At 42.2% G+C, this 14,426-nt stretch overlaps 1 protein-coding gene across 3 annotated transcripts in view; it reads right to left on the bottom strand.

Moving 5' to 3' along the window:
* Window positions 1-14,426, bottom strand: part of Fam185a (family with sequence similarity 185 member A) — a 48,652-nt gene that overhangs the window by 17,435 nt on the left and 16,791 nt on the right. For all 3 annotated transcript variants that reach the window (XR_001197112.3, XM_013121103.3, XM_005080888.4), the window contains exons 5-6: window positions 8,191-8,232; window positions 3,584-3,679 (exon numbers count right to left, since the gene is read on the bottom strand). Coding sequence is in view for 2 of the 3 variants with exons in the window: in XM_013121103.3 (XP_012976557.1) it covers window positions 3,584-3,679; window positions 8,191-8,232 (138 nt within the window). In the remaining variant the exon portion in view is untranslated. The remainder of the gene's footprint in view (window positions 1-3,583; window positions 3,680-8,190; window positions 8,233-14,426) is intronic.

Raw genomic sequence — 14,426 nt, 5'->3', positions numbered from 1 at the left:
TGCAATGGCGACAAAGTCTGTGCTTCAGTCGCTCTGGAGTTTCTCACACCGCTACCTCACAGACCAGCAAGACCCATGACCTTACTGCTCACTGTGCCACATGAATCACAGGATCCTGTATGTTTAGTTGTGCCGGGTGTAAGGAAAAAAGCAACAAGATTATTTGGATCCCAACTGACTGATATTCCTTTAGAGTCAGTTACAGACTTTTAAGTACTGTGGCAAAGCACTCAGCTTTATTTTAGAGTAGTCTGCTGGTTGTTCTATAGGAAGAGTTTAAGATTCTAAAGGAATAACTCAGGAAAAGTTCTCCATCAGCTGTGAAATCCCTGTGAAAACAATCTCAGTGGAAGTCACCAGCACACTCCTCCATCAGCTCCATTCTGCTTCTTGTCAAATCTAGAGCCTTCTGCCATGAAGTATCAGCTCATCTCTGGGACAGAGACAGTCAGGATGACAGACACTGCTAACATTCCTTTTAGGATTCACTTATGTGAGGGTCGGTTAGTTTTCCTAAGGGCAGCAGGACGTCTGGGTGAAGATGACTCCTGGGGCTGAAGAGATGGCTCAATGGGTTAGACTCCTCCGCACAAGCTTGAGAGCCTGAGTTGAGACCCCAGAGCTCTTTAAAAACCGACGCCCATGTGTGCTGTAACCACTGCTGGGGAGAAGGGTGGGAGGCAGGAGGACCGCTGAGACTCTCTGGCTGCCAGCTTACCGTAAGGCTCAGTGAGAGGCCATATCTCAAAGAGTGGAGAGCCACAGGGCAGGACACCCAACAACGTCCTCAGGCCGCCATTCACACACATGTGTGCACACACCACACACAAGACTATGAACAGGCCACCATTCACACACATGTGTGCACACACCACACACAAGACTATGAACTCTCCCGTCCTCAGGCCGTCATTTACACACATGTGCACACACACACCACACGCAAGACTATGAACAGGCCTCCATTCACACACATGTGTGCACACACACCACACACAAGACTATGAACTCTCATCATACGAGAGAGAAGGGAGCCAGGTAGTCAAGCCTCTGCATGGTCACCAGCCAATTCTACCCTCTCAAAAGTTCAAAACTGGGAACTCTAATAATGCCACAAACAGAAAGCATACTATGTGAGGACGATTCATCTTCCCTAGGACACGTTCAGCACTCACAGGCAAAGCTGGCTCCCAACAGACTTTCTGAAGGGATGAATAAGGTCATCATCATGCTCACTCTCACAAAGACAGAACAAATGTGCATTTGACATGTCTCCCCCGCCCCCATGGCAAATGGGCGGACCTAAGACACTCAAGTAGCTGGTTCTGAACTCCACTGAAGACGGTGGACAGCAAAGCTGGGACAGACCACCAAGGCTCTTTGTCAACACTAAGCAAAAGTACCTTGAAGAATATGGAGATTGCTTTTTCTAGTTATCTCTAAGCTGCCAGGAACATAGTTGCAGTAGGAAATAACAAAATTACAATTCTAATCAAATGTTGCAATATCATATGCTATTTCAGTACGTTGTTGGAACAATGCTGTAACTAATACTCAAAAATATTTTGAGTGGATGAAGAATGCTAAACTTCAAAGCTAAAAAAAGCACAATACAAGAAATAACATTCACAGAAGAGCTGTTTATTCAAAGCCTTTTTGTTTTTAAATACTGTTACTAGTGACATTCATGGTTAATAATTTCCCCTGTTGGGCTTAATAAGACATTAAAATTGCCAGGCCGTGATGGTGCATGCCTTAAGAGGCAGAGATAGGCGGCTCTCTGAGTTCGACGCCAGCTTGGTCTACAAAGTAAGTGCCAAGACAGGCTTCAAATGCTAACACACACACACACACACACACACACACACACACACACACACACACACAGCCAGATAGAGATATTAAAATTATATGGCCAACACTGAAAATGGCCCCATATATAGGGCCCAATGTTTGAACCCTTGGTGCCCAGTTGGTGGAACTGTAGGAAGGATTAGGTGTGGTCTTGTTGAGGCAGTATGTCACTGCAGGCAAGGCAGACTTTGAGGTTTCAAAAGCCCACACCCTTCCCAGCTAGCCCTCTCTGCTTGTGATGAAGATGTAAGCTCCCAGCCACTGCTCCAGTGTCAGGCCTGACTGACTGCTGCCATGCTCCCCACATGATGATCATGGACCCTTAAAGCTTTGAAACTGTGAGTCCCAAATCAATGGTTTATTTAATAAGTTGCTCTGGTCATTGTGTCTTATCAGAGCAATAGAAAAGTTACTAAGACAAAGCAGTTTTGTGAGGACAAAATTGATTTTGTGTGTCAACCTGACACAAGCTGGAGTCATCAGCAGAAGGAGCCTCAGCTGAGGAAACGCCTCCATGAGGGCCAACTGTAAGGCATTTTCTCATTTAGTGATCAATGGTGGTGGTGGGAGCAGCCCATGGTGGGTGGCGCCATCCCTGGGCTGGTGGTCCTGGGTTCTATAAGGTGAAATAAACAAGCCATGGGAATGAAGCCAGTAAACATCTCCCCTCCATGGCCTCTGCATGAGCCCGTCTCCAGGATCCTGCCCTGCGTGAGTTCTTGTCTTGACTTCCTTCAGTGATGAACAGCAATGCTGAAGTGTAGGCCTACTAAACCCTTTCCTCCCCAACTTGTTTTTGGTCATGGTGTTTGCAGCAATAGAAACCCTGACTAAGACAAAGACCATGCCCTGAGAAACCACACCTGTGTGTCAGCATGCACTTCAGTTCCAGCCCGTGTTCAGTAGCTCTCCACTGACTCGGGAAAGCACGTGACTGGACAGAAGACTGTCACGTGACTCAGAAATTAACAGTAGCAGGAACCAGATTCTGAGAGGAAATACCACCTTTGCAATATGCAGTCCCATCCCAGCCAATACACAGATTCTATATGCTGTTCTTAATCCTTTTACGTCTTTCACACAGAAGTACAGTTCCTAACTTCCTGCACCTCAGTCCATACAGTCGAGTCATGCTTTCACTTGTTACCATGCACATGTGTGTGTCTACATGTAGAATTAGTTTTCAGAGGGATAAAAGTCTATTTAAGGTGACTATTTAGATGCATACAACTCACATTCAGCTTTCCAATGGATACAAGAATACAACTTTAAATAAAATACTTGACTAAGTTATCTAGATGAGAAATTATATAGACAAGTACATCAGAACTCTGCTTTGGGGACCTTTACGGGGTGCTTCAGGACCACACTTTGAAGGCTACTGTTCAACAGTGACAGCAGGGGAGGTTCTCTACAGGATGGCAAGGAAGGCTAACTTAGAGACTTCCCTACAAAGAACACTCTATTTCCTACATGACAAAACCAAAAGATCCACACAGAACATTAGAAACTCCACAGTAGCAGTCAAAATAGAACACTATTTTGCCCTATAAAAAGAGAGTTTGTCTTCATGGCCACCTGTCCTAAACGTAAAGATTTCTGCTTCATTTAGGGAGCTCAATGCCAGTGGTTTAACTCAGGATCTAACAGAAGAAAATTTCTTGTGGCTAATCTGCCCATCATTCTTTCCTCACACTACACATCAAGCATAACATTCCAGTCGGCTCACCTTCCTGTGACGTCAGTGCCACTTCCCCCAGCTGGCTGACATAAACATCTATGGCACCCTGATGACTTGAGGCCTTCAGACATCCTGAGGACGAACCTGGGAGAAAGACAATTGTAACCATGATTGGTCTAAATGGAATTATAAACTTGAAATAAAAGGCCCTGCTTTGACATATGGGTAAGAACCTATAAACCTTGCAAAGCTTTGCATTTTTCTCATAACAATGGCATTATTTTTATCAAAATGTAAACATATTAGAAATTTAGAAACATACACCTAGACGACTATTAAAACTATCTACAGAACTCCGAATATGCATTGCTTCTTAGAATTTTAATTTAAGGTTTTATGTGTATGGTTTTTTTGTCAGCAAGAATGTCTATGTACCACCTGCATGACAGGTACCCACAAAAGCCAGAAGAGGACATGAGGACATTGGGCCCCTTGAACTGACATTACAGACAGTTAGTTATGGGTGCTAGGAATCAAACCAAGACCTCGGAAGAACAACCAGTGCTCTTAGCCTGAGCCACCGCTCCGGTTCCACAGCTCATCTCTTAAAACCTGACTGTAGGAAGGATGGCATGTCACAACTGACAGCCAATGACAAGCCGGAAAGCATGGCGTTCACTCTCAAGTTGGCAAATTTAGTAAACTTCCAGTGTCAAAGATGTTTACCCTGTGCTCAGTCTATATAAACAGGAGTGAAGTTAGTGAGAAATCAAAACACTTCACATCTTCTTTCAGCAAACCTGCTGTGCAGGAGCAACAGTTATCCACATGAGGGCTGACTGCATTTCTTGGAGGGGCAGCAAGGGTGTAGAGCAATAACAGGAAGAGGGGAAGGCTATTTCCTGTTTTCATCTAATACTTCTTTGCAGAAGTTTCTGATTTGAATAGGAATTTTCAAGTAAGGGTAAGAAAACAAAATAATAACTAAGTTAATCTTTATATGAACTCAAACTTCCCAATGTTGTCAATGACTCTTTAAAGCAACAGTTTAAAGTCAAGGGGAAACAAAGCCAGACAAAGAAATTGGAGAACAACTTGAAATGTCAGTGCTAAGGGTCATCTACCCTAACCCCCATGGCCACCAAAACTTAATTGTCACACCCAGCCTGACTGTCCCCATAAGGGCAGAGAACACTCTTTTCAGGGGCCTCTTTTTTTTTTTTTTTTTTTTTTTGGTTTTTACGAGACAGGGTTTCTCTGTATTGTTTCGGAGGCTATCGGTCCAGCCCGGCCTCGAACTCACAGAGATCCACCTGCCTCTGCCTCCCGAGTGCTGGGATTAAAGGCGTGCGCCACCACCGCCCGGCCTTTTCAGGGGCCTCTTAAAAGAACATTTTATCAAGAGATTTTACTACTTCAACTGAGAAGAGAACTAGGAACTGTGGTGAAAATTATGTGAGAGATAATACTTTTATAAAATATGGAGAGAAAATATATTATCCACAAAGGCAGTGTTTCTCTTTAAAATTTTAAGTAACCTTAATCAAACTTTGAAGTGAAATATTCAAGATCTGGCATAATTTGTCTCCAATCTACACCAAAGTGTCCTTTATCAGACCTCAATTATTAGTTTCCAAGTGTCAAAAGTAAATGCCAGCATAAGTAAATGAAGACATTAGGTAAATGATAGGAGACAGAGACTGGCTACGTCATTGCTAGGTAAGTTCCAACAGAAACTTCATTAAAACCCTTTTATTAAACCCTAAAAGAAGCCATGTGTAAAACAAACATGTAGGCTATCTAATGTGTGCATGTATCATTCTGTCTTGAAGTATTTGATAATTAGTTTGACTTTCTTTCTGTGGGGAAGGGGAACCCTACAAGAATGTTAGGTGATCTACAAATAATTCTTTCATTCCCTTCACCATGGGGGAAAAACTGTAAGTTACAAAGTAATTATAGTGGAATGTTATCAGTCTTGAGTTTTGTTAATGTTTCATTTTTAAAAGCTGTCAAAAAACTCAAGATGCATTTTAAAAAGAGAAAGCAGACATGACATTTCAAACCTATGCAGCAAACACAAAATATCAAAAATAAAAACATGTTTGCTTATGTAAGATCTACACAATAACAGCACCAATTGACATTCCAATGTGGGTGGGGAATCTCACAAGAAGAGATGTAGTCAACACATGGCTGTGGACAGGACAGGAAGTCTTCTGCAGGAATGAGTCCATGGTAGGTTATCTTATCCCAGTCAACCCTAAACACGCACGCACGCACTCACAAACACCCCACCACACCAAGTGGACTCAGCAGGCTGTATTTAGACATACATGGGTGTGTGTGTGTGTGTGTGTGTGTGTGTGTGTGTAAAATAATAAATAAAGAAGAGGTCATGAATTTGAGGGAGAGGCATCTAAGGAGTTGGTAGGGTTAAGAGAATGGGGTGGGAATGATGTAAATACAAGTACTCATGTATTGAAAAACTGATAGTTTGCATTTTTAAAAGGTATGCAGCAAAACCAACTTTCTATAATACAAAATACAGAAATGAAAACTAGTCATCAAGAGCAAGATGAAGGCTTTCTCCACAAGAATTCCATACTTTAAAGGTGAAGACGTTCTACAGCTTGTGGGGAGGTCTTATGGGAGCAGGCAAGAGAACAGAGACTATAGATCAGACGGGCAGGTACCAGACCCCCACAGAGAACTAGGTACAGCTAGAATTCTGAACATATAGCTTACTGTCTGACAGAGTCCACTGAGTTGTTTTATCTTTAATTTCTCAAAAGAGAAATACCGATTTCAACTACCAGCTTAACACCAGACTCAAGCAAAGAAACATGCATTTGTAACACATATTTTGTTGACAGGAGAAAAACAAGTAAGCTTGAAAAGCTAACATTTTAAATGTGTTGTTTTCTTTTAGATCAATGGAAAATTTTTCTCAAAATTGGACATGCATGTTCAAACCAAGTTTTTAATATTCTTAAACTTCAACTTTCAGGCTATAAAGGAGGAACGAGTTGTTTGCTGACTGAGATACAGAGTACAGGGGCATATAAGAGTTTGAAAAGGTAGAGTTTTAAGGCCACTTCAATTTTCTATGCGGTCCCCTCTAGGCATTCCGTAAGTAGGAAGGGGTAACCAGGCCTCTGGGAGATGTGTGAGGCAAACTGCACTCAACTTTTCAAAGGATGAAACAACCCCTGAAGAGTTAGCAGGGAGCAGACAAAGTGGAGCGAGGCAAGCGATCCTGCCAGCGCTCCCATCCCACCAACAACACATTGGCCTTGCTTCTCCTGCTCCCTCATTTTAACTTCAGGATGGTCTTGTCTCAGAAAGAGAGATACTACATGTCATTGGTAGCTTTATTATTCTTTTTGCTCTTTGCTCTTTTGAGGGCCCAAATAAATACATGGAGACTTATTCTTACTTATAAACACCTGGTCTTAGCTTGGTTTGTGACTAGCCATCTTTTCTCAACTTATCCCAACTACCTTTTGCCTCTGAGCTTTTACCATTCTCTTACTTCTATAAATCTTACTTTCATTCTTACTCCCTGGCGAGCTGGGTAGCTGGCCCATAGTGTCCTCCTCTCCTAGTTCTATCGTTCGTCCCCTGTTCCCAGGTTTCTCCTATTTATCCTCTCTATCTGCCCAGCCCCGCCTATCCTTGCTCCTGCCTCACTACTGGCTGTTTGGCTCTTTATTGGGTGTTTTAGACAGGTCAAGTAACACAGCTTCACGGAGTTAAACAAACGCAGCATATACAAAAGCAACACATCTTTACATCATTAAACAAATGTTCCAGAGCATAAATGCAAGACACCTTAAAATAATATTCCACAACACTGCAGGCTGAGCAAGTTGAACTTGAACAAGTGATACCCATCCTCTGGACCTTCTGGTTATGACAGAGCTCCAAGTCCACATACACAAGGTTCTAAGATACAGTCTCACTTCATCTACCACATCCTCAGAAATGCTGAACCCACTCCATATTTAAGCCTTGTTCTTGCCACCCCTCTTTGTGGGAGCTCTGAATGCTACCAGCCTTTCAGTTGGTACCTTGGTAGCCTCATGAAAAGGTCCCTCCTCTTCCTGGCCGCCTAACTACAGTGATGTCCTTTTCCCTGAGCCAGCTCCACCCCATCACTGATTTCCTCATCGCACTTATGCTGACCTGAAGTCACCTTTGCTACTCACATGACTATTCTTTCCTTTCTGGCACTCACAGGTGACAGCTCCTACACAACATGAGTAGTCTTGTTGACTAACACAGTCCCTAGTAGCAAAAGAATTCCTGACGTCTAGCAGACACTCACAAACACAGATGAAAAGGTGTTGGTGCTTGACTTCAAATGATAACAGTTTTGGAGACAATTTATATATATATATACATGTACATGTATGTAACATACCTTTCTTTCAAAGAGTTAATTAGCTATTTAAAGAACTCAAGACATTTATATGTTTTTTTTTTCTTAATACTAGGTCCGGGACATTTTCTCTAAGCCAACACATTCATACTTGACCTTCATACATGACCTATGTAGCAAGTGAGGCTTGTGAGACAGAGTATAGATTTTAATAAAACGTCACAACTACAGATGGTATAAGCCATTACCAACCATCAGCTTAAACACTTACCAACTGTAATATTACCCATCTTGCTTTGTAATGTGACATTTCCTGCAAAAGAGAGAAAACAAGAATTTCAAATTACCAGGGATAATGGAGAAGGAGCTGTGTTATAAAGAACCCTAATGCATAGCTATACATTCACAATGCCATTTAATACTGTAGTGGTCATTTTTGTCAGTATCAGAAATCCAGTTCTGAAACAAATGACTTTAGGCATACGATCTCCACCTCTCTTCCCACACTGAAGGTTTTATAGCATAGCTATGAAACAACCACACTCTCCACATTTTCAACCTAAACATCAACATCAGCTCATTAATTAGACCACACAAAGCCAAACATTAGCCAAGGAACACAATTTTTTCATGGAAATGTTTTTTGTTTGTTTGTTTTGTTTTTCAGGCCAGTTGCCACATCTGTTGATTTCCACTATGCAATCAAAATACATTTTCCAAAACTATGATAGGGTGGTGCAACCATTCTTCTCCGCCTCTTAGTTTAAAAACAGAACTGTTCTCATATGTGGGATTGTAGGTACAAGTAATCCTAGAATCAGAAATTCATAGCTTCTCCCTCCAATGTATGCAATAACATTAGCTCTTCTAATATAATCCAAAACTACAGAAACAAGGAATAACCTGAATTCAAAATTAATCAATTCAATTTTAAGTCAAAACTGATCAATCAGTTCAAAATTACATTATATATTTTGCAATATACTAGTATGCCAATTTCTGGAAAAAGCAAAAAGAAAGACACGATTCATTTGGCCAATAGTCAAACATGATGGCAAAAATGCTTGTAATGGTCTAACATTCCCCCACACGTCAAGTGAGTACAGAACAAGGGGGACATTTAAGGATAAGAGCGTGGATCCAGTGGAGCCCACAAAATTATTGCATGTCTTAGGACATTCCAAGGCTTTGAGTACTTTGTTAAATGTGTTAGTAAACATTACTTCATTGGTGTGCTCTCTATACTCTTCCAATTTTCAAACCCAGTAAATACAGTCTCACCAAGAGGTCTCTGGCTGACAGGATGAGCTGCACTCTGATGCCAGGCATGGGGCCATATTTACCTTGCTGAACACTGACAAGAGCTCACAGCCCACAATGACATCGTGATTATAAGCCTAGAGGAGATCTTAATCAGAGACCCAGCCAGCCAGGCCACCCTAAAACTAAGACAGTTTTACAGCCACTTAGCTAGTGAGTACAAACACCAATATACACAAGAAAACTGAGCCCTATACACTTAAAATAGTCTTAAATCAATGTAGCAAAATATTATCTTTAAATGAAAATATGATCCTCTCAAACTTGGTTGAGATATGAAGTCTTGAGAAAATGACTATTACAGCTATAAAACAAAAGCTTAAAATCCACATAGAATGAAGACTACTTCTCATTATAGTGACATGTATGTAATAATACCCCTCTTGAATAGTAGAGTTCTACTATACAGTAAAAAACATAATGGAACAAGAAGCTGCGAATCTAAAGAATGGTTATAAAGAGTTGCTGAGAGGTGGTGGCACACACCTTTAATCCCAGCACTTGGGAGGCAAAGGCAGGCGGATCTCTGTGAATTCAAGGCTAGCCAGAGCTACACAGAGAAACCCTGTCTCAAAAGCCAAAAAAAATTTTAGTAATGACTAAACAACAAAAATGTGCATGCTTACACACACACACACACACACACACACACACACCAATAATAAAGAAAAAGGGACTTAATTTGAGATTGGGAAACATAAGACAGGTTGAAGGGAGGAAAAGTTAGGGGAAGGTGATATAATTAAATATTAATTAAAATATTTTAAAGACAAAAAATTTTCAATTCACACCAAAATGTTTAGAAAATCTCTACCTTAAACAGAACTATTCCAGACTCATCAGAATATACAAAATGAACTTCTATCTTAGCTATTTTATGGAATAGAGCAGAATACATTTTCATTGGTGTAGTCCATTATCATCAAGGCAGCATGCAGGCAGCCATGGTGCTGGAGAGCTAGCTGAGAGTCCTACATCTTGATCTTAAGCATATGAGACGTCACCTCCACACTGACACACTCCCCCAACAAGACCTCACCTCCTAATAGTGCCACTCCCGCTGGGGGCCATTCCCTTCAAACCACCACACCTTTGGGTGATTTGAGGAGGTAGTACAAGGAGAGATGGGAAGCAAAGCCCTCGCTATGCTATCTGCAAGTCACAACTTCTCAGATTTGGGAAACAAAACATGACCCTTTCTCTTGAGGGGTATAACTAGCAACAATTTATAGATAATGGAAAACCAGGAGAATAGAAGAGTATTTTATCCAAGTACTGGAAGATGAGAGAAAGAGAGAGAGAGAGAGAGAGAGAGAGAGAGAGAGAGAGAGAGAGAGAGAGAGAGAGAGAGAGAGAGAGAGTTAAAAAAAGCCGAGCAATGCATTTCACATAGACTATAAAGGGCATGATCATGATTATCAAAGGCTCTGATTCAGGCCTCAGAGGTATAAAACAGAAAAGTGAGAATTCATATCACTCTGATGGCAGAGTCCCAGGAGGAGTCAGAAGGGCTTCAGAACAGTGTGTTCAGTGTGTGCTTCTAATGAACCACTACTGTTACATGAGGAGGATGGGTTTGAAAAGGCCAAGGCTGGAGGCAGAACCACTGCCTGGGTAAAAGCTGCCAGAATCTGCGGCAGGACAGAAATCAGAAGAAAAAAGACGGGGTAGGAGCCGGGCGGTGGTGGCGCACGCCTTTAATCCCAGCACTCCGGAGGCAGAGGCAGGCGGATCTCTGAGAGTTGGAGACCAGGCTGGACCAACAGCCTCCAAAACAATACAGAGAGACCCTGTCTCGTAAAACCACAAAAAAAAAAAAAAAAAAAAAAGATGGGTAGACTAAAGAAACATTTGGGTGGTTTATAACACTTAAACTTAGTGACTGAGAGAGATGAGAGGTCATGGATTCACAGCATGGGGAGCGGGGTACATGGTAACATCACAACCTGCAAGTGTAAATAAAGGAGACTTTGTGGATGAGGTCAGGAAGCTGGGGAAGTGGGGGAGGGGGGACGTCAGAAATGTCGACTTCGAGACGACTGTGAAGGTCCATGTGTACCAGTGAGGTGTGCACATTGCAGGTCAGGGCTGGAGCTACAAACTAAGTCATCAGATACAGTGTACCTAAGACTCAAAGTGCAAATGACGGGGCTGCAGAGACGCCCGCCATCCTGGAGAAGCAACTAAAGACATGTCAGACTGCCAGTGTCCACAGACGCCCGTGTGCGTCTCTCCTGCCACCTCTGCAACTAGACAACATCTGTAGACACTCTGCCCACAGACATACAGGAGTAATGCACACGTGCCTAGCCCAATTTACCAAAAAGCTTTTTACTCAGAGTTGTGTAAAAAGGGTTTTCATCTCTAACTGAAAGGAGAAATGAGTTTAAACCTTAAGAAAAAAACCACACTAAATAAATGCCAAACAGGCAGGTCTTAGAATATATTTTCAAAATTATCTATTTTAAATAGCTATTTTAAAATAGCAACATATTTTCTCATAAAAAAGAGTTACAGGAGCCTAAGCTAGCTTGTTTAGATACAGCCAATATACATGTAATTTGTGTTACACAACCACCTGGGTTCACTGAAATTATGTTCAGGGTCTTCCTAGGGCGTGGAACCTCACCTGCATCTCCATCTCCATCCGACCTTCAACAGGACACTCCTGCAAGCTCTTGGAACCAGGATGGAGGCAGGTAACAAGGAAGGAGGAGCAGGAAACTTAGGCTCCTCCATGCTCTACAACATCAAAGCTCGGGAGTAAGGGATGGGTGACGGTTCCTTCCTAACCTCTCTCTTGTGTGCACCGAAACAACCAAGCAGACTGAGACCAAAGGACAGAGGGGAAACTGGCTGGACTACATGGAAGCAACCGAATCACATTTCCCTGCTCCTGCTCCCTGATGCACCAGAGATAGAAAAGGGGTTGTGAGAACGCTGCTTTGACACGGGGTGATAGGAGACACTGGAGAAGGGTGGGAGACCGAGGAAGTGCGATGGAATCCCTCCCATGCAACTGTGTGTTCTTTAAAGGTGGTGTCATTTCTTGCCCAACTCTACACTCCGGGTGCTTAGATACGTGGCACACAGTAACCAGTCAGTAACTGTGCTGAGTGAGTAAACTTAACTGTAGCAGAGGCTAGGATTCCTCATGCAGAGCTCCCGTCACAGCTCTCTGCAGACAACCTTCTTTGGAAACTGTCTCAACTGAAGACAGACGCTGGCCCAAGATCACACTCCTTCCTGGAGCAGCTGGGACCCAGAAACCCGGGATATAAAACTCCAGTTTCCTCGCTACAATCTGAGACAACTTCAGAGCTTCAGAGCTGCACCGGGGATGGCAGGTCTGTCATGGTCCTGCTTCTCTGTGGGGACTGTACTCCTTGACAAGGACGGGGCCAAAAAGTTTCTGCAGGAAACACAGGCATTCTCATCTCCATCTCAGGGTTCTATGTTCAGGGAAGCTCTACTAAAGACAGTACCGCAGAAGAGACTTAGATCTAAGCCACATAAGGAAGTATACTTGATTTCACAGTAAAGTCTGTAAATATGCAAAGGCTTTACAAAAGCAGAAGGCTGAACTCTTGTCCCTAACAATATTTATTCCAGTTATGTTCATCATTAGATCTAGAAATGTGCTCATTAGTGGTAAGTTTCCATAAGTTCCATTCTGCTTGTCTTAAAGTCAAAGAAATAAAATATTAATTAACCATTAATTCACTAAGTATAAACATGGTATAAAGCAGAATAGAAAACAGCTATTTTTCCTGTAGTGTATGTCAATCAGTATCTAACTTGGTAAGGAATTGTTTCACACAAAAATCTACTTGTGTTAGGTATAATGCCTTAATTAAGATCACCATAGAAATGTAATGCTTATTAGAAGTCATTCAAAATATGAAATTACAAATTATTACTATTTCACTGCTGCATTACAACTACTTAGAATTAAATGCACCCTGAACAATAACAAAAAGATAAGAAAACCATTCGTTTTATTAGGATGCAGCTCTGCTCTATTTTAGGTTCAATAATGTTATCAGTGTAGGGATTGCTGAGCTTAGTCATTTACACTGCAGGAAAAAGATTATTCTAATCACCAAAGCGCTCTCTCTCTAACAGAAGACCACCTGCAGATTTGTTAGTGGCTGGCATGACTAGCACTAGTCAATCCTAATACAACTTCACTTATACTCACTACTAAAATGACAGAGTGCTGCAAAATGTATAGACACCAATATTCAGCCTTACTAAAAAGTGAAATGAGCGGACCATCTATGGAAACACGTTCAAGTCCACACTTCCTGAAACATGGCCCAACAAACCAGCATGTGCAGATGTGTGCATGTGTATGTGCAGACCAGTATGTGCAGATGTGTACATGCATATGTGCAGATGTGTACATGTATATGTGCAGATCAGTATGTGCAGATGTGTACATATGTATGTGCAGATGTGTACGTGTGTATGTGTAGATGTGCATGTGCGTATGTGCAGATGTGTACATGAGTATGTGCAGATGTGCAGTGTATGTGCAGATGTGTACATGCATATGTGCAGATGTGCAGTGTGTATGTGCAGATGTGTACGTGCGTATGTGCAGATGTGTACATGCATATGTGCAGATGTGCAGTGTGTATGTGCAGATGTGCAGTATGTACGTGTGTATGTGCAGATGTGCAGTGTGTATGTGCAGATGTGCAGTGTGTATGTGCAGATGTGTACGTGTGTATGTGCAGATGTGCATGTGCGTATGTGCAGATGTGCAGTGTGTATGTGCAGATGTGTACGTGTGTATGTGCAGATGTGCACGTGCGTATGAGCAGATGTGCAGTGTGTATGTGCAGATGTCCGGTGTATATGTGCAGATGTGTACGTGCATATGTGCAGATGTGTACGTGCGTATTTGCAGATGTGTACGTGCGTATGTGTAGATGTGTACGTGCGTATGTGCAGATGTGCAGTGTGTATGTGCAGATGTGTACGTGCGTATGTGCAGATGTGTATGTGCATATGTGCAGATGTGTACGTGCGTATGTGCAGATGTGTACGTGCATATGTGCAGATGTGTATGTGCGTATGTGCAGATGTGCAGTGTGTATGTGCAGATGTGTACGTGCATATGTGCAGATGTGTACGTGCGTATGTGCAGATGTGTACGTGCGTATGTGCAGATGTGTACGT

This window comes from Mesocricetus auratus, unplaced genomic scaffold (genome assembly GCF_017639785.1).
Source record: "Mesocricetus auratus isolate SY011 unplaced genomic scaffold, BCM_Maur_2.0 Super-Scaffold_100043, whole genome shotgun sequence".
Classification (NCBI taxonomy): Eukaryota; Metazoa; Chordata; class Mammalia; order Rodentia; family Cricetidae; genus Mesocricetus; species Mesocricetus auratus.
Note: the sequence above shows the minus strand (reverse complement) of the source record. Positions and strands in the feature narration are given on the sequence as shown.